This window comes from Bactrocera tryoni, chromosome 3 (genome assembly GCF_016617805.1).
Source record: "Bactrocera tryoni isolate S06 chromosome 3, CSIRO_BtryS06_freeze2, whole genome shotgun sequence".
Taxonomy (NCBI): Eukaryota; Metazoa; Arthropoda; class Insecta; order Diptera; family Tephritidae; genus Bactrocera; species Bactrocera tryoni.
This window is the reverse complement of record NC_052501.1, coordinates 3,692,420-3,714,466: the sequence shown is the minus strand read 5'-3', so window position 1 is coordinate 3,714,466 and position 22,047 is coordinate 3,692,420. Positions and strand designations below refer to the sequence as shown.

General features: G+C 39.9%; 1 protein-coding gene across 1 annotated transcript; it reads left to right on the top strand.

Moving 5' to 3' along the window:
* The first annotated feature begins 259 nt into the window (after window positions 1-259).
* Window positions 260-1,177, top strand: LOC120771719 (trypsin alpha-like). The gene has a single exon (XM_040099872.1). The coding sequence runs from the start codon at window positions 260-262 to the stop codon at window positions 1,175-1,177; it is 918 nt and encodes a 305-aa protein (XP_039955806.1).
* Window positions 1,178-22,047: the final 20,870 nt, after the last annotated feature.

Below are 22,047 nucleotides of genomic sequence, written 5' to 3'. Positions count from 1 at the left end.
TGAACTCTTTTATTCTTTTTAGCCGGCCATTAACCTAATTAAACGCTTTCTCCTCTTTCTTTATTCTTCGTCTAGATTCGCTTAAATACGCTTACGCTTGTGCAAATCGAATTTGTCTTTAAGTACAAAAACAAAATCCGTAAAATATTAATGAGTGGTAACCAAATGCTTACGATGGCAAACTCGCGTAGGTTTCTTAGAAAAGGGTCAACCAAGTGCCGTTGCGAAAACTAACAAGCAGTTCTATTTTAAAACGAAGATGAAACGGACGTTAGCGCTTCTCGTACTACTCGCTTGCTGTGCCTACAATCGCTGCGAAACGGATGAAGATAGCGAAGAAGAGGATGCTGGTTTGGAATTTATCGAAGTGGGAAGTGACGCATCTCAACCAGTCGTAACCGTTATTAATCTCACCAACTCTACTATAATCAGTCAATCCAGCGATAATACTAGCTCGAGACCCAACATTGTATTGCCCACAAATCATCGAATTGTTGGTGGTCGCCAGATCTCCATCGGGGAAGCTCCCTGGCAGGCATCTGTTATACAGTCAAGCACCTTTATTTGTGGTGGCTCAGTTATCAGCGAATATTGGGTGCTGACCGCCGCTCATTGCGTCTATGGTAATGTTAGTAAAAGGCATGCAGTACGCGCAGGCTCTAACCAATTCAAAAGCGGCGGTCAGTTGCGCATTGTCAATCGTGTACTCTATCATGGTGGTTACAATCCTAAAACTTCTGCCAATGATATAGCCTTGTTACGTACAAGTAAACCGTTCAAATTCAATTCAAATGTAAAAGCCGTCCGACTGGCGACAAACAATAAAGAACCCAATTCGTATTTTATAAGTGGTTGGGGAACAATAAGCGAGGGCGCTGCTCGTCCAACGAAATATTTGCGTGGGGTCAATGTGAATCGGGTGAAAAAGAGGTCTTGCACAAGTTCATACCGCGGGATAAGTCAAATTACGAATAAACAGCTATGTGCCTCTGCTGCAAAACAGGATAGCTGTCAAGGCGATTCTGGAGGCGCTTTGACAAGCCAAGGCACACAGTATGGCGTCGTGTCTTTTGGTTATGGCTGCGCGCGAGCTGGCTACCCCGGTGTTTACACCAAAGTATCCGCTTATAAAGACTGGATTACGGGAGTAACTAGATCATTGAACCCAAAAAATTAAATATGCAGCAATTGTAACTATCAGTGAATTGAAACATTGTATAAATATTTGAAACAAAATAAATAAATTATATAATGTACAGATTATCGTTTGATTTATCGCAAAAGTAAAAAAATGTAAAAAAGTGGTCCTAGGACCTGGGATTTTTCCCACTTTACAACATATTTCAAAAAGGAAATATTGGTGGCTTAGCTATAAATGCAGATTCGGAAACTGACAAGAAAAAGCAAAGGTTCACTTCTACTGAACCCCTAGACTCATAAACTGTCATAAAGCACTCTTCTAACCAAACCTATACCCTGAGAAAAGATATTATGCTAAAGAGAAACCAAATGCTACAGTCAGTAAACTTTGTTGTCTTTTAGGTAATGTACAAAACTCAAAAGCTTAACTAGCCTCAACTATCTCATATGTGGGGACTCCAACATCCTGCTTCATGTAGTCGGTCTAATCCTATACTATCACATATGGAAACCCAATAAGCCTAATGATGACTGAAATGAGCCCGTTTACTGACCGGTGCTTTTGCGTACTCCTCATTTACCTAAAAAAGCCTGAAATGCCTAGTACTACGGTAAGGATCTGCAATCATCGACATGTTGTTGGCGATCATAGGCACTGAAAATAAAAAAGCTTGCAAACAACAACGTCTTTAGTAAAAAATGAAGGAAACCATCTTCTTCGCTTTTTCGTAGCCGGCAGACAGAACAATCGTTGACACATAACCTATCAATGCATTAAGTGCCAGAGCCAGAGACAAATTCACATTTATATCCGCGCACATGCGCAAACGAACACACATGAAAAGTTATACGAGAATATGTTTGAGCATTAAATCGCAATCGGCTCACATTTGTGGTAGATAGTGCTCGTTAGCGGACACGACATTGATTTGCAGTAATGAGCTAGAAAATCCCACATTTCCACGCTTCACTTGGCATGCCACAAAATGCCGCATTGAGTGGAGGACCGTGTGGATCACAGCTGATCGCAGTGGATCGGATATCAGATTGGCTCGCTATTAGCTGCTACAACCATTTTAGCATTGTGGCGCATATTTTTGGCGCGTCTGACCAAATGCATGCGTTTATGACGAGTCGACGGGGTCGTTACACTGCATTTGGCTGCGATTTACAGTGCTGTTAAATCTCATTTTGGTTACGCTGTTGGACAAAGTAGTCGAAGTGCTGAAAACGTGCAAGGCGGGGCGAAACCAGATGATTAGTTGCCGGCTAACATAGCGGTTATAAATTAAATTCATGACTTTATGCATGCGACACTTTGCCGAAGGTGTTGGTGAAAATGAAGCATTCGACTTGTAATTGCAATCCGCCGTTCACAAGGCGCTAAAGAGCCGTCAATTGTGGCTGTCAGCGAGCACAATTTGATGGTTGTGACATTCGTTCGAGTTCTCAATTAAACGCTCGAAATTCAACAGGGCGATGGCAAATTCTTTGGTTGTGAGAAAAATGCCGTCCACCAAAGTGTCTAAAAATTTTGCAGTTATTCAACGCCGTTGAAAATGTATAAGACATAAAAATTGCTAGAAAAATATGATTAACGAGTTACAAATTACTTTTGATGCCTGGAAAGGGAAATTAGAAAGTCGAAAAAGTCTTTTCGTATTTCTAATCAAACTTCAACTTATTTTGTTTTTTATATTAATAGATGTTATAATGAACCAAAAAATCGTCCATGTAAATCTGTATGCATATATACAAACTAGTCCCTCAGTTTTGGAGCTATCGATCTAAAATTTTGCACCTATATCAAACTCTTCAAGAAGCTGCTCATATTCCGAAATGTCGAACCACTATATCGAATCACCATAAGATGTAGCAGCCATACAAACTGATCGATTAAACTCAAGCCCCTTGAGCACTTTTTGATTGAGAAAGTACCTTCAAAAAAATTAGAAGAGATTATTATGCCAGACAGCTATCGATAGCGATCGCTGTAGTATATAGAATCAAGATAAATATATTTTTATATTTTTTAATGTTTTAAAAAATTCATCCGTGAAGGGTGCTGTAGCTTCGGTGTAAATTCTCTACTTATATGTGTAATATATTGCGAAAAATTCCTTACTCATTCCATGGATGCTATGTTGACTGAGCTTTAGTTAAAACTTGTTCCTTTTATTTGCATATTTCTGTTTATTACTCCTTTAATCTACTTCAGCGTTTCGTTAAACTTGTGTTCGCCACTCAACGCCAGTTGTCAAGTGCCTCTTAGTGCCACATTCTACATAAAATCTTCTTCTTACTTAATATGTGTTTAATGTAGTTGACGGAATGGCGGAAAAACAAGCATTCACTAGTTTCTCTGCACAACGTTAACACGTCAATTGGATATACGCTTGCAAATTCTTTGCTGATTGCATGGCTTAAGGGTCCTTAAGCTAAGAAAATACTCAACAGAGTAGATAATTGCATAATTGACTTTAAAGTGTCAATTCTCCTAGTTGAAGTAAGTGACTGAGAAAATAAAATGAATACTAGCAAGGAAAGGACTAACTGACTAATTTTAATAGATAAGGAGAGGTCGAGTTTTTCCACCACATTGACATAAAGTATGGTTATTGACCTACGCATAAAACATATTCATTGAAAAGCCAAAAGTCGCATATCAGTTAACAGATAAAAGTTTTGAATATATTTTTCTTAGAAGTATAGCAAATAAGCTCCATATTTTATAGTTGTGACAGCGATTTGCACCTGTCAGTTGTCACGATTCTCGAACAACTATAAATTTCAGATTTTCTGGCTGTTCACATTCTCCTTCCTTCGCAATATCTAACCACATGCATATACAACAACACGCATATGCGGCCAATCGGCGACACAAGTAAATATGTCAGGCCACCCAAAATGTCAAAGAGCGCCGCCGCATGCGCCAATTTTTAAGACAAAATGACATTTTCGCCAAGAAAACAGTTTGCAGCAACAGACGGGCGAACCACTGTTGGCGACTGAATAGTTGGTTGAGTGACTGACAAATTGCTGAAATTTCAAATGTTTGTGTTTTTACCCACCGCCAAGCGCGTGTTGAGCAGATCCTAGCCAGACGGCGGTTGCTGCATGTACATGGTAAGTGCACCAAAAGTGTGCCGCCGCCGCCGCGGCATTCACTGTCAGGAGCGATTACTTTTGACAAACTGTGTTGTCAAGCGTGACTGAGCGACAAACTCATAGAAAAAATACTGAAAATAAATAAATTATCAAGCAAAGGAACGCTTGTGTGCATAAGAGCTAAGACAACAAGAAATACGCAGATTTGTTAACAAAAAAACTATTTTGAATAACGACAGTGGAAGCACAAACTCTGCAAATAACAACAAAAGCCTAACAATAATCCCGTAACCCGAAAATAAAAATTACAAAAACGCAGAAGTAGAAGCGTGCAACTGCGGACAAGTTGTTATTATGCAGCTACCGGCCGCGTTTGCGGTTACGTTACCACCGAGTTGAATCATGTACGCTTCAAGAACTGCGAGCACATTGCCTGGTGGCAGTGCCTTTGAAAAATGCAGCAAATTAACACGACAACAGACAATGTTTTATGGCTCGAGTGGGAAGCCGCTTTCGCATGCATTCTTCTTTTGCAATTTCTCATGTGGACATGTAAATATGTAAGTAAGATGAAAGAAATCGAAGCGATATTATGAAGATAGAACAGTCGCCCACCGGTTCCCTAAAATATCTTTCATAGGTAGCTTTCGAAGCTATAATACATACTCTTAACAGTCGCATTCATTATGGCAGCCGTATATGTAAAGAGAGACCAATTTCGAGGTTCCCTACTTCTTTAAAGAAATACAGAAACTTCAAATTTAAAGGGTAATTATTATTGTAATTCGAAAGAATATTCTTTGCCTTTTATTTTTTGAAGATTATCTGTTTCAAATGTTGGATGGGGCTAGGTCTCAGATGGTCCATTCGTTGAGTACAATTTTCAATGACTCGTTCGAGCATTTCGACTGGTAACTGGTGAATGCCATGCATGATGTTTTGCACCAAAGCCTAAATCGAAGCGGGATTGTCCGCATAGACTATGGACATTACATATCCCCACAGGAAAGAGTCTAACGTTGTGATATTAATCGGCCAGCCCAAAAGTTGAAATTATCTGCTTACCGAAGTGTTCTCTCAATAAGTCCATTGATTAATGCGATGTGTAGAAAGTGGCACCGTCTTGTTGAAACCAAATGTCGCCGAGATCACGAGCTTCAATTTCCGACATCAAATGATCGGTTATCATGGCGCGATAACGGTCGCCATTGAAGGTTACGCTCTTAACGGCTGAATTTTTAAAGAAATGTGGACCGATGATTCCACCGGCCGATTATGTTGATCAGAAATTAAGCGAAACGTGCGAAACACATTCTTTACAGAACGTGAATTTTCGTAATAAAGTTTAACGATTTGTAAACGTTGTTCCGACGTCGGTCTTTCTATGAAAAAATTCCAAGAACTACTGAAAAAAAAATAACATGACAACTTGACGCGACTCAGGCGTGATCTGTCAAAATAAAGGGCTTTGAAAAAAAGACCTCTACTTGGTTTACACGTTATAACTAAATCTGAGAGAGTATATTGCTGTTTTGGGCAATCATTTATGCACAAAATTTGTGAAGATATCTCGACAAATGAAAAGATTTACCATATAAGCACTTGATTGTAATCGTAAAGTTTGTATGGCAGCTATCTGCTATAGTATACCGATCCGAAAATTTACACAAATGTTGTACCGTTGACTTGTACTTGGAAATATGCCAAAGTTCGAGAAGATATCTTGTCACATAGAAAAGTTCTTCAAACAAGAACTTTATTTTGATCGGTCCCTTTGAATGGGATATATATCCTCAGATATCGGCCATTCCAAACAAAAGAAGCAGTTTTTTTGGGGAGAAAAGGACGTATACAAAACTTCAGATCGATATCTCAAAATCGGAGCGATACGCAGACAGACACCCATGTCAAAATAACAGAGCTTTTCACGCTGATCATTTACCTATATATATGTATTGTAATTTCAAAGTTATAATCAGCGTGTTGACCTCTAAGTTATTTATATTCAATCGAATTTTTGCCACAGAATTAACTTTTCTTACATCACAAGTCTATCCCTTCTCTAACTAATAGAAAGTACATACATATGTATGTATTTCATAAAAAACGCTCTGTCGCCATGCATTGTCGTTGATATTCACATATCGCTTCTGCAAGCTTACACACCTTTCTTTAATTCCTTTCAGTTCGCAACCGAACAAACATAGTCAATCACGTGTTGCAATGTCGGAAATGATTTACAGATCAAGATCAAGCATTGAGTAAATTTATGCGATAAGTACTTGCAACAATTGTGTACGCGTACGACAACAACATGAAAAGTGCACAACTTTTTGCAATGCCAACAAAAACATTAAACCGTGATACAACAACAACACGAAAGGCGCAGCAACCTGGGCCATGAAATACATAAAAATAAGAATTAATACAAAAATGGGTCACGAGCCGGGTATCGATCCGTGCGGATCGATCGAAACGCCGATATATCCATCGGGCCATGCAGCGAACGCACGAAGGCGCGATCGTCCGCGCTGATATGTGATCGCGGCAACGGCGATCAGCATTGGTACAAATTAAATGGCACCTCACGCTTGGCATGCCACAAAAAATATGGATACCATACACTAGCAGCGATGTTTATCTTGCTGCACAAAAAATGCGCCCATGTCCAACTGTCCATGTGTCTGTTGGGCTGTCTGCTAAGCCGTTGCTTGGCGTATATATTTCTGGCAATATCTAGTTGCCATCTATGCAGTACTTTTGCACTGATTCATATACAATATATACATGTATATAGACATGTGTGAGTGCCCTGCTTTTGTATGTTCCTTAATCATGCTCACTAGCTAAACGGTGTCGGTACAAGCTGATCACTTTCTAAGGCGGTCGCGTGCACTCCAATCATTAGAGGGAACGCAATAAATCTTTGCAAGATACGTGTGTTGAAAGTGTGCAGTAAAGACACATTGCATCCTTCAAATTACATATGGCTCGCTGTAGTCACAGGTACTTTTCTATCACATTTAAAAAGTAATATTCGTTTCCTTAAAAATATGTTGTTTTATATAATTGAGAGGTATACCAATTTCCGCTAAGTTCTTGAACTCGAATGCTCAGACTTTCTCAGGGTCCTTTTGTGCATTGACAATGGCGAATATCGCAGTCAAAGGAACGATGAGCTGTATGAGGTATACGACGACATTGATATATGTAGTTCAGCGAATTAAAAGATAGCGTCTACGTGGCTAGATCATGTCGTGCGAATGAATGAAAACACTCCAGCTCTGAGAATATTCGAAACAGTACCCGCCGGGGGAAGGGTAGGTAAGGGAAAAGGAAGAGCTTTACTCTGTTGGAAAGACCTGGTGAAGAAGGACCTGACTAAACTTAGAATCTCTAATTGGCGCCAAACAGCGAAAAGGCAGAACGAATGGCGCGCTGTTGTCAACTCGGCCATAACCGCGTAAGTGGTATCTGCGCCAATAAAGAAGAAAAATGGGAGACCAAAATCCTCTGTGTTTTCTTTTAAATCGATTTCAATAGTATAACACTCTCAGGTGAACTAAAATTTTGTAAACGTACGATCTTCTTGTCAATGAATGGAGATCCTTAACAATATAGAGCCCAATATCATCATTTCTAAAAGTATATTCTTCTCTTGACTTTCCCATAGGTGCTTTTGAATGCTTTTTGCAGAACCATCTACTGCCTTGTTAACGAATATTTTCTCGGCATACTCCTCAGTTATGGGGTAGTCGAAAGCATAAGCAAGACCAACCTTCATGGCGGCAAACTTCAACTCCAACGAATCATTAGTGAAGAATTCTTACGTATTTTGCAGAATCACACATTACAAAATATGTCACATGACCTTACATTCTTACACACAGATGTAACACAATTCCCTGACACGCAATTCATCAATGAGCTTGCCAATCTTGCTGATTGCTAGACGCACAGTTGTTGCTCAAGCCGCTTGACATAGCAGCTGCTTAAAAGCACATAAATGCGCATAGTGAGACGCTCATGCAGTCACATAAAGCGCTGTGATATGTGGAAGTGTGGGCGTGAATGACAGCACATCAATAGCCTGGCAATGCACCATTGAACATTGCAGCCGCCAAACGTCATCGCTCATAATCGTTGCTCTACATTCCCGCTTAATTAGTCACAAAGCCGACCGTTCAGCAGCAACAATAAGCCGTCAAAGCACAAAATGTCACGTCTGCCGTACACATCGTCGCCGCCGAGCACACAACAGTTGTCGCTTCTACGTGTACTAACTTTGTTGTCATACAATACCTGCAGTTGTCAAATTGTCGCACTGCAACTGAAAGGCTGCAACAGCGCACGCGGCGCGTACTACTGAGTGATCGCACAAACGTTGGCTCACGCTGTGATCTCTCGCCCCGCTGAACCTATATGCGCGAGACGTGCCTTCACTCAGCTACTTAGTTGGCAATCTCGACAAGTATTCCATGTTACAGCGGCTGTGCACTCGTATTCTCCAGAGATGCATGTCAAATTCTTCTGCGGTACATGTCAAAACCAGCCCAATATGGTGAAAATATTTTAACAAATTCTCTTCTTGGAAATCACAATTGGCACGCACTCACTCAAACTAATGTAGTTAGTTGTCTATTGATGCTTAGCCGATTATTGTTAGTTACCTAGTTAGTTTAATTACATACCGAAATCATGCTCGCAACTTAGTAACACTGAAGCAATAACAAAGCACGCTCTCTAAGGGGTTTAATAAGTAAACATATTTCTCTTTGAAATCGAAAATAGTAATTTTAATTCCACCAATTTCGTTTATTCCTGCTTATGACTCGGGAACCAATGAAAAGTTATCACAAACAATTTGAAGAATTTCAGCTCGATATCTCAAAAACTAAGAGAGTATATATGTACAGACGGACACTGATTATTTATAGATATACCACGGTGATCAAATTGAAAGATGAATTTTGTCCATTTCATCGCCTTCACAGTAATCCCCTCCCGCTGCAATACACTTATGCCAACGAATTTTCCAGTCATCATAGCACTTGGAAAAATCCTCTATCGTAATGGCCATCAGAGCCCTCTTCGATTCAGCTTTTATATGCTCAATTGAGTCAAAACGGTGTCCTCGGAGTTGTCATGTGAATTTGCTGAATAGCCAGAAGTTATTAGTTGAAAATGTGGCAAAATGATCACGAATAACCAATGCTGTATGTGATGCTGCATTATCGCACTTCTTTGTTCAATAATTTCAGACTTAGTAAAAATCGAAGAGTTCACTTTCAGAGTCTCACAAAACGACACGTATCTCAAATAGTAATGAATACCTTCACGTGAAATTTAGCATAGATGTCAATAACAGTACTACCAACTTACAGTGAAAGAAATTTACCAATTCAAAAAACACGCGAAGTATAAATTAAAAAAAATTAAATTCGGGGAATTTGAAAACCAGTTACATCTGTTCAAAAATAAATGAAAATAAGGAAGAAATTCGCTATATTTTGAAATTTTTGTATAAAAAAGGGGAGAATGCCACGCAAGCCACCAATGAAATTGGTGAAGTTTGCGGAGACGATGCTGTATTAGTTCAGGTAGCACAACAATGGTTCGCTCGCTTTCGTTCTGGAAATTTCGATGTCGCTTCGCACTGGTCGACCTATAGTTGAAAAAGTCGATCAAATTATGGAAAAGATTGACCGAGATCATTACATAAGCTGCGATGATATCGCTAAGAAACTTGGCATTCATCATCAAATGGTTTTGAACCATTTAAAAAAGGGCTGGCTACAAAAAGAAGCTCGATGATGTCGAACATCTGCGATTTTTTGCTGAAACGAAATGAAATCGAACCATTTCTGAAGCGAATGGTAACAGGAGGCGAAAAGTATATCAAATAAAACAATAATGTGCGAAAAAGATCATGGTCAAGGCGTGGTGAAGCTCAACAAATGATCGCAAAGCCAGGATTGTTTGGTGGGATTGGAAAGGACATCCACTATGAGCTGCTCCAGCCTGGCCGAACGGTTGATTCTACATTTTACTGTCAACAACTGATGAGATTGAAGCATGCAATCGAAAAAACGACCAGAACTGATCAACAGAAAAGGCTTCGTCTTCTATCAGGACAACGCTAAACCACACACACATTTTTGATGGCTCGGCAAAAACTGAAAGAGCTTGGCTGGGAATCTTTGATGCATCTACCATATATCCCTGATTTTGCACCATCGGACTACCACTTGCTTTGGTCAATGCAGAACTTCCTTAATGGAGTAAAGTTGGCTTCAAGAGAAGCCTGTGAAAATTACTTGCTATATTTGCATATGCTTCTATCTGCTCGACAAATAGCTTGGATTTGAAATCAAACTTAGTCGGTTTCAAAAATGCGCCGCCAATTCGTATCACATAAAAAAATAGCTTTGGCACTTAGTCCCAATCCACAAGATAATTGAGTTTCTCAACAAACACATGTTTCAACAACACTCGTAATTTGTAATAGCAAATATAAATTCCATTGTAACGGTACATACATATGTGCATTGCGTATACAAATAAGTCGGTTAATTTTTAATAAAAGTGTGTTAAATCGCACATCTGTAGAGACATTGATCCCAAGGCACTTGAAGTGGCACTTGAAGCATTCATCGTGGCTGACAATTAACGCGCCTTATTCCGAGCGGCAAACTTAAAAAAACAATAATGCCAAATCAAACTATGAGCGATAATTAAAAGCATTTTTTTCTAAATTAAGAAATTCCAACCTTAAGTGGACCGTGCGAGCGTGTACAATTTCCACAACCCGGTATCGGCCGGCGTCGAATAAATCCACTGAACGCACTCTACCACCATTCAGATCATCGAAGCATCGATTGAGTGTTGATTTGTTCCTCAAATGTTTGTTGTTTGGTAATTTTTGCGTGCGAACGTACATACATATTGACGCAAAGCGATTTTTGGCGCAACTAATTGTCACATAATCGCATTAATTAAAAGCGAAAAAGATCTTTGCTGCCACTTTTCTGCAAAATATTAAACGCACTCGACTTAATTGTGGCTGCTCGCCGGTAACTCGCCTTGCTACGGCATTCTATCGACATACACACAATCATCCATTCAATCGAAAACACGCACAGACATACATGAGCACATCGCCGATCAGTTGGTTAACCATAAATTCGCTGGTGGCTGTGTTTTTGCCAGCGATTGATATCGTTATTTGTTGCTAATTAGTACTAATCACACAGACAGACAAACGGCCAGATCGACAGACGGTCGGTTCTCCACGCCGTTTGGTGATTGGCGAGTGCAGCTTGTTGAATGCTTTGCAACAAGCGAATGCGCACAATCCTGCCTATTTGCTCTCACGCACCCGCTCACGCATGCCGGCACGCACACACCTCTGCCCATTTATGGACGCCGCCGAAGAGTCGTGTTCATCCGCGACGCGCAGCTTAACCATAATAAATTTTCCAGCAGCTGTGCCGATGCACAGCCGCGCAGCTTTGTGTGTAGTTATGTGCATGTGGCAATAGTCCGCGTGCAGCGCGTTTGGCAGTGAAGCGCAGCGCTGAAATGTTGCAATGAATGACTTCATAAGTGGCATTTCTCGACGGTTCTGCACGCCGCCCCAACTTTTAACGCTTCCCCTGTCCTTTGGCCTCAAGCGTTCATATTTTTTTCCAGTATTTAATATATATTGAACGCACCTAACGCGTCTGCACCCATACATACGCATACATCGCCAGCGAATTTATCGGGCCACTGCCGATCTGACAAAACTTCACTTCACATTCTTATTTACGGGGAGTTTTTTAACTGCTGCGAGTTTAGTTCGCACTCTGTCATGGCTCTATGCAACAATTTGTTAGCGTCCAAGTTTGGAAGTGCGAAAATCTACTACATTTAAAAACTTAACGAATCAAAAATGGCAAGCGCGTTTTTATCACATGACTTCTATCCAATCATTTATTACGTTTATCTTTTGATTTGTGTGGAATTTCGCATTTTTTCGCGCTGCGGCTGCGTTCTTTAATTACGCGTCGGTGTTTCTTTCTATGGCGCTTTGTGGGTTAAATTTGACGCATTATTTGTAACACCAACAGCCGAAGTGGGAGCTCGAAAACGAGTCAACGCATAAAAACTAGTTAAGCAAAGCGTGATAACTCACGGTAATGAGACGCGATAAACATTTTTTTGGAATGCGGTTCAGAGTCTCAGAAAGGCATAATGCAATGGACATTTAATCAATTAGATTACAAGGATTAGGACCAGAAGGATTTATGTGCAGTTAAGTCTACTGGAGTTTTTTGAATAAAAATGTAATATACAAGTACTTCAAACTTATTTTTAAGAGAGGCGTGATTTTCAAGCAGTGGACACAGTACAAGGTTTGTCCGGAAAGAAATAGGACTGGTTTTCTTCCGCCGCAACTGTACTTCGGAGCTTGCAAGCACCGACTGGATTCGATTGAGGGCGTTCCTAGCTAGCGAACGGCTGGTCAATTATCTCCGAGCACCTGGAGACTAAGGACAAACATTTTCACACGACGGTACGTCACGGTAAATAAGCGACCCACAATTTTTGAATAACGTAATCACAGGTGACGAGTCATGGACTTTTGAGTATGATCCCGAGACAAAAAGGCAATCTTCCGAGTGACACAGGCCGGGGTCTCCTCGCCCAAAAAAGGGAAGAATGAGCAAATCCAAAGTGAAAACGATGCTCATTGTCTTTTTTGACATCAAAGGCATCGTCCACATGAATTTGTTTCTGCTGGACAAACCGTCAACGCCAAGTTTTACGTGGAAGTCCTCAAGAGACTCAAACTAAGGGTGAATCGTGTCCGACAAGACATCGCAGCCGATTGGAAGTTGCACCACGACAACGCCCCGGCTTACACCTCCGTTCTTGTGATCAATATCAAACTTGTAGCATTTGGTTCACCCTGTACAATCAATGACAATTTATGCGCATTTATATGCTCCGGCAAACCACTCCCTCAGCTCCAATGAATGCACTTATAGTCAACCAGCATCTGAATATATGCGTGCAGCGGCTTATCGCGTTGCATTTTAAAACCGAAAAGTACTCTATGAAGCACAGTTAGTCACTAAAGTAGAGCAAATGAACAACTCGAACGCGGAAAATGCTCGCTAATTGGCGCATACAAACGCAATGTTGCACACAGCCTCAAGCACAGGCGCAGGAGGTGTAAATATGTGGATGTATATGTTCGAATGTGACATCATTTATCACATGAGCCAACACTGTTTAACTACCGTTATCGATTATCGGCTCAGTGTGTGCATATTAGGCGAAATATTATTGCTGATTAGTGCGCCAAACATAAATTTTACTGCGATTGCACCCTACGGTGTCTGTGTCTGTGTCTGGCAGTTACCGCTAAAAGTATTGCGCAATCTAAAAGAGGCTGAGCGTGGTGCGCTGCGTCAACCAATCTCCCACTTGTACGTTGGTTGATTGATGTTTTTCTTGCGTCACGTTGTTTTTATTGTTTCTATTTTATTTAGTGTACGCATTCAATTTCCACACGCCCACACGGAACCGTAGCGCCACAGAAAAAGTAGACAACGCTGCACGGCACAGCCATAACGGCCGTTATTGAGGCAGCATGCAACATGCAGCATTTGGCGGTACTGCAGCGCAGTGTGTGTGCCACAAAAGCGCCCGCTGTGGCACTTTGAAGCCATTGCCGTGGGCATGCTCACACACACCCCCGCCGCCGCCACCACCAATTCCACTAGTTCTATTGAGGCGAGCGTCAGCGCGCCACCCGTCGTTAGCGCACTCTCGTAGCCACACGCAGTCCCTAGCGCGCTTGGCGTAGAGCTGCTGCGTCTAGCAGACAACTGACCGCCTGGCAGGCGTGCAATAATTGCCAATTACGTGTTGCAATGCCCAAAACCGTTGCCAAATGCATATGGTGCATATTTCCAGATGCACTCGTTCAGAGAGTTCTACTCCATGTAACATTCTGCTGTTACTGCTGCACAGCCCAGGGGCTATATTTGTGCACATACTCGCATTTAATATTTTCGCTGCGTTTTTGGACTTTAACGCATGCGCGCTGGTTGCAGCAAGTGCCCAAGTAGTGCCGCATATAAATTTCTGATGAGGCAACTGTCTAGAATACAGCATACAGTGCGAGTACGTGGCGTAATGATGGCGAGTGTGGTGCACGGTTGCACTTCGCAACACTTGCCTGCCAAAAGCCTCTACTAGATGTCTTCGTTGGCGCTTTGATGAAGTCATTATAAATTATTTGTTGAATAAATAACCAAGAGCAAATGAAACCACGCTCATGAACCAGTTTCTTGCATGTTTTTCTAAACGCTGTGTAATTAAAAGTATTTTTATTGATTTAGGAATTTGTACTAAATATTTCGGCACTTAGAAATCTAATTGAATCATATTTAACGGTCGAAACCACTGTTTCCATTCCAATTAAATCAGAAGCTCGCAACCACGTCAATAATAAATCCGCCCACTACATTATTGCACAAACATGTTTGCCCACAGCGCTCGCAGACTATGCTGTCCACATTCGCAACTCCCAGCAACGATCTTATATGGTAAATAGCACCGCAGCGATATGCGTAGAAATAGTTAGAAGAAAGAATGTGTCGGTGCGATACGCACTCACACACACACTATCATAACATATGTACATATGTATCATGTGCGCGTTTACTGTTCGATATCTGCCGAATTGACTGATCGTGACACTTGGTAGCACTCGCCGCTGTTTGCCCTGCTAATGCTTTTTGGCAGTTTGGCTCATATTTTACTCAAACTGACACATTTCGTTCGCTCACTCATTCGTTAGTCCGCTCGTTCCTCCGTTCATACATACACTCATGTGTTTGCTCCACCGCCATTCTAACATTTTGACTTTTGTTATTCGACCGCAAAATTTATGATCGTCATTTATGGTATGAAATGAACGACCCGTGGTGAGATACAAATATGTAATAATAAAGAAATCCAACTAGACAATTTAGATAGAGCTTAACGGATTTAGAGTCATTAAACAATGAAAGGAATATTTAAAAAATTAAATAGACTGAAATGATTAATGTTGAACGATTTTTATTTTCGAACGAATGCGTGCCATAAATGATTGTATGAATTTCAATGTTGATTGGAGCATAAAGCTTTTGCTGAGAGGTCAATAAATAAGTATATTAAAGAATCATGTGTGCACCAGTAAGGCTGTACGAATATTCCTGGAAACTTGATTATATCTGCATGGCGGTTGTAGTGCTTGGTGATGGGTAAAAGGCAGTGCGTGGATTTTAATTCTAGTTTCTAAACGACATAAAGAATTTTTTATTCTCTGAACAGGGTATATTAAAGCTGTCACAAAGTTTGTAATACCTAAAAAGAAGCGTCAGAAACCTTTAATGATGAGTCTGACAAGCTGAGTCGATGATGGCCGATGGAGTTGGTGCAGGAATAACAGGAAATACAGTCCAGAGTTAGGCAAAAGGTAGCCTATTAAGTTGCCGGACCACTGCAGTATATTTCAAAGGTCTTTGCTTTTGCCAAAGCCGCAGAACTGGCCTCTAATGCACCTGTTGACAATTCCAGAGTTAACACTCTACGTACACCTCCAAAAGCAATCAAGGCAGTAACCTCGTATCGCATATCGGCCAGAAATGTGTTGGGAGGCTTGGCAACAATGAAAAGTGTTGCCAAAAGCAAACAACTTCACTTCCACTGGATGCCAGGACACAAAGCTATCGAGGGCAATTAAATAGTGGATGAGACTACCAAGAATGGTGTACGGCTAATATTCGAAAACGTGATCAACATTGGTAAACCCATGCCATTGTCTATACGATGACCTCGACAGAAGCATAGTGAAGAAAATCAAAACCCGATGGAACGAGCTACCAGGGTGCAAATCTGCAAAAGTCATATGCAAAACGGTAGATCGGAAGTACACAAAATTCCTATTGGCACTCGATAGAAGAGACTGTAGGAACATGATCAGAGTACTAACTGGTCACTGTCCAGTGAAGAAACATGACCGCATAATGGAGCTAATAGATCGAAAAGACTGCAGAAAAAGTGTAGAACAAGGCATTAGGGCAACAATGGAGCATCTCTTGTGCACTTGTCCCGCATTGGTAAGGCTATGCTGTAAGCATCAGTAAGGTATCCTTAATGAGGCCACAGCGTCTGTTAAAATTCCGAAAGGATGACTATTCCTTATGGACCTAGTAACTGAACTTTATCTGGTATCGCAAAGGACCAAAACTGGTCTATGCGTGTGTTATTGACCTACTACTACTACTACTACTATTGAACTTTTCCCACTTTCCGTTAGTTAGTTCTATCTGCTTCAGCCTCTGAATTCTTAAAAATTTTTTTTTTTTAATTTTTCTTTTCAAAACTAAATTTGAACTACCGAACTTATTTACCGAAGCACCGTTATTTGAAAGAATTTTATCAGTCCATTGTGGGGGAGTCAAGTACTCAGCCCACTTAATTGTGAAGGTATCCATAAGCACATACAGTAAATAGAGGTATAAAAACTGTTGGCATTATAGCTAGATTAATAGTATTTATACGATTCGATTGACTTTAATGTCATATTATTTAAATGTATGTATGCATATAACAATAAATTCACTTATGTATAATTGAAATTAATATTTGTATAGACAGTCATAAACTGCAGAAAATATAATAGCAAAAATGCCGAGCATGAACACTGAGATGCATATACAACAAGCATGTATTTGCTAATATGTTTAAGTATTAATAAATATAATTACATATGTACATACACCTATACGCAGCTCTGCGGTGGATTTGGCTATTAGCGAGTGAATGGAACTATATATTCCATTTGGAAAAGTGCATTTGTGCGTATTTACACTTGCGTGATAACATATGTATGTGTATGTTTACATATGTTTGCGTATATGCGCGAATATTTGAAATCGCAATAACATATGACACATCTCAGTTATTGGAAAAGTAGATAAGGTTAACAAGTAAACCTGGTCAAAAGTACATGCTGCTGATTTTTAGACTGCCTTATATAAAAAAACGCTCAGAAATATGAAGTACTTATTCTAAATTTTATGCTTGATCTCTACATCGCCTGTATAATTAAATGAATAGTTTTATTTAGTATCACAACAAAACATTTCTGTTTCGAAAACACGGCTGAGAAAAAGTCTTCATTCAATTAGAAAGTAAAGTAAGAAGAATATTAGATAGAAATATCAACATATTCGGTTTACGGAAATACGAAAAAGTAGCCGGTCATCGTATCGCCAGTTTGTATGACAGATGTGTGCTATAGTGGTGCGATCTGAACTATATGGAAATTGTAGTTTTTTCTTAGTCGATAATCTATGCCGAATTGTGTGAAGATATATTCAGTTCTATCAGTTCATGGCGGCCAAATGCTACAGTGAACTGCTATTGTAAAATTTGAGATCGACATCTCGAAAACTGAGGGACCGCGTGAATTCAGACAGACACGTAGATGATCATGGCTAAAACGACTCAGCTTGTCACGCTGATCAATTATGTATATAAATACTTTATTAGGTTTGTGAGTCTCTACCGTTTGTGAAGTTTACGTAGACGTTGCTGTAACAGTTCCTGTAGCACAATAGAGGTTCACTCGCTTCAGTTCTGGAAATTTCGAAATTTCGACTTACGCTGATGAAGGATTTACACTGATTAAATAATGTCTCTAGCGGAAAAATGGCAAAAAGAGGTCGACCAAAATGGTACTTGTTCCGCACCGGTTCTTTATTTATTAGTATAAATATAAAAAAAAATAAGTTGAAGTTTGATTAGAAATGCGAAACTACTTTTTCGACTACCTTACATCCGTGCATTGATATATGCGTATATCGCTGGCGTCTTGTAGTAGTAACATTGATCCTATCCGCCCTAGTATATTACCTCGTCAAAACGTCGAGGAACAGATATATCTGATTTTATCAAGATAGCCGAACGGACAGGCAGATATCCAGGTCTAGTAATGAAATCATCTTTTTTCGGGAACAGTTTGAATATATGAAAGTTGAGTAATCGATTTTCGCTATAATTAAGGCTACTCTATATACATTTATAGAGTGCAAGCTCCGTTAGAGTGATTTTTCCGGCAGGGTACATACATATGTAAGTTCGAGTATGCTACTAACTTATAATGTATAGTATATAGTCAGAGTGTCAGGTGTGCGTGTTGACAAAGTGAATGTTGTGGATTAGGTTTTTGATTTGTTTATTTGACTAAAATGCGTTTAGCCTTGCGCGTCGCACTCATTCGCTGCAACAGGCTGTGGAACCGGTGCGGAACACTAGGCACTAGGCACCGCCACCACTCGGCGGCCATTTAAATACGCCAATCAGCCAACCAGCGTTTGAACACAATTGAACGTAACATAATTGCATTTTCATGCGTGGAGCTCACGCGCTCTGCGATAAAATGCTGTTTTGAATGTTGTTGGCTGCAAAGCTTTCATGCGTTCTTGGCCAGTCGTAAATACAGCAGTAAATTCAAATTAACGTAATCCATTTTTTGCTTGCACTCCACGGCGTATACGTTGCCCCTGGCGGCAACTAATGCCAAGTGTATATGTGTGTGTGTGCATGTGCTTCGCCTATGCGCATAGGCCACTGCAATTGTTCTAAGTGTTGCAATTTTCTACTTTTTTGTTGTTGTTCTTTGCGTACGAAAATCAGCATGCAAATATTTGTCGGCTTAAATTGTGAAGGCTTGACTTTTTAATTACTTTCCATTATACAAACACGTGTTCATTTGCATGAATGAAGTTGTACGCAGGCGTTAAGCTATTTGGTCGGCTTTAGTGTTGCGTTGGATCCGCCTTTTCTATGTCCAGTGTTTATGCGTAAGCTTGCAAGGTCACGAGATCGGCAATAACTGCTGCCATTTCAGAATATGCATAAACAAGTACTAGACTCAGTCGGTATATGTACCTTCATGTTTTGAAAATAACTTCAATATTTACCGTCTTTTGAAAAAGAGTTAGTTGCATATTTAAAATAAAAAAAATCAGTAAATTTTCAAACTCAGCCACCTTCACCGATTAACCATTCAATGGCATAATATGGATCATGAAAGCCATATTACAATTGAAGTGATATTGCTGTTTTCGGTACAATATAAACATATTATATAAACTCATTAATGAAAGAAATGATTGCATATGCATTTATATTTAAACCCTGAAAACGCAACGGGTAATCCTTTCGAGTGGCACGAATTAGGAGTTGAGGGCAAAGACCAAATTATGACATATCATATTTGCATAAGGCCAACGTAATATGTTATTAGACCATGTGATATGTAAGAAAACGTGCTCAATTAAGATATGTGAAGCTGTTATGAAATCACCTTCTTCCGATTTCTGTATGAACACGCAATTTTTATAGCAAATCATAACTCAGCACAAGCACTGTTGAAATTGCAGATATGTTTTTTGCTTTTATGTATGTATGCATATCAAGTCTAGCGAATTCTGCTATATCTGATGGTACTTAAAAATGATTTGTGAACAAATTAATTACACTAGTCAACATATTATTTTATTTCAAGAGTTTTTAGGTTGATCTTTGTTGTAAAGTATAGCAGAAAATAGTATAAAATTATAATATCAGGATTTTGATCGGCCAGTTTTATGACAACCAAATGCTATAGTGATCCGATCTGAACAATATGTACGTAGATTGAAGCGCTAGGTTAGTTTAAGTTAAGCGCTAGATCCTAAAACTTCTACATGGAAGATCATAAGACCCTAACAAATCGACAAAGGGCTCTGAGCCTATCGCAAATTTGTTGGGACGGCTAATGCCAGTTTCGGCTACGTCATATACATAGCTTTATCGCACGAATGCCAATTTCCAGTAAAAACGATTGTGTCCGCATGGTTTTTGGTAAGGACACAAACTTTTATAATTATAATTATTATACGTTTATTATTTCCGGAGTTCTGATCTAGACCAAAAGAACTTCACAGTCGCACAGGAGCTAGTCGTCGACAATAGCACTTAATGTCATTTTTAACACAGCACTCGTGGACGTTACCGGCAATATATTGCTCCGCAGTGCACTCTAAGACTCAGGGAAGCTGAGTACATGAAGAGGTCCGAAACAGGTTAGGCCGAAAATCTTTCCTCCTTCGACTGCATTCCTGAAAACTTAGATTACTGCGTCGCAAAGGCCATTAGTGGGGACTTTTTCTCTGTTCACGTACGGAGGGAAACATGTTGTCGCTGGATAAGAGGCGCAGAGCAGAGTAAGAAGCTCTCCGTCAATCATGTCTTTAGGCTATCAAACCACTGAAGGAGTTTTTTGTGATTGGTATGAAGGTGGCGGTAGACGTTATGCTCCGAAATGCAGCCTCTATCTGGGAGATGAGCGTTCCCTCCGATAGCAGTGCGGAAAGGAGTGTCTATTCTCACTAGAAATAGCATCGAGCTACTTCATCATCGAATTGAATCATTGGTGTAGACAATAAACTGTGACAAATGTTGAGAAGATATCTTGTCAAATAGAAATAATAAATAATAACATGATTATCATCAATCAGGAAAGATCATGTATAAAATTCAAGATCTCATATACTGAAGACCTAATTCCTGTAAATACAAACGGGCAGACGGACATGGCTAAATCGGCTCAGCTTGTCACGCTAAGCATTTACTTTTCTTCCATATGTTACAAACTGCGTGGCAAACTTAATCTACCCTGTTCAGGGTATAATGAATTAAAGTCCTTTTACACACTCAATACCTATTAAGATCTTGAAGATTCGTACTAAAATTTCTTTTGTTTCCAAAATTGAGTAGTCTAGTTTAAGAACTTATTGGTTTGGTTTTATCTAACATTCCCTCGATTGCTTTTAAAATCTTTACTTGTTGTTGTTTTTTTTCTCTTTATATAGACACATACCGAAATCCAACCTGTAGTTTAACGAAGCTCTTTGAGTTAACGTCCGCATGTGGCACTTGAAATTTAAATTCGAACACTTCAAACAAGTGGCGGAATTCGGTACCCGCAAAATCAAAAATTCAAAAGAACTGAGGGGCGAATAAACAACTCAAGCGAATGAGTTGCGATGGAATAAACGACGCTAAGATGCGGTGAAACGCGATCAGATGGGATTAGTCAAATTCCAACTGTATTGCGGCGTCAATAATGGAAACAATATCTGCATACACACATATGTATGTACGTACATACATACATACAGCATGCGCGTAATAATCATGACCAATTCGGTATAACAACTATGACTGCACGGATTTCTTTTAACAATATCTACTTAAAGTACAAATGAAATGTTTTGTTGCTGTTATTATTGTTGTTATTTTTGTTTAATAGTACAAAAAATAAATTTGCGTCTTTTTCGTCAAATCAATAAAAAAAAGTTCAACGACATTTCATTTCGCTCGGTTAGAGGCGACGGCATCGACCCGAACGTGCCAAACACCGTCCGTCCGATGCTGTCTGCTACACGCACGGCTGTACAGGTGTGTTGGAGTGTGTGCGCTTCAAGCCGCTACGTTGCATTGGGTGAGCGTAGACGCTAAGAGCAGGGCTAAGGCATGCTGACCTTCATTCGACAACTCAACACAGGCATTTCTGGTTTCCTCTTTTGTACTTTGTTTGTTTATCTTTTTTGCTTTTTATTAATTAAGCCTTTTTACATTGTATTCTGAATATTGTGATTTCATTTTTTCTGATTTTTATTTTTACATATCGCTTTGCTGGAG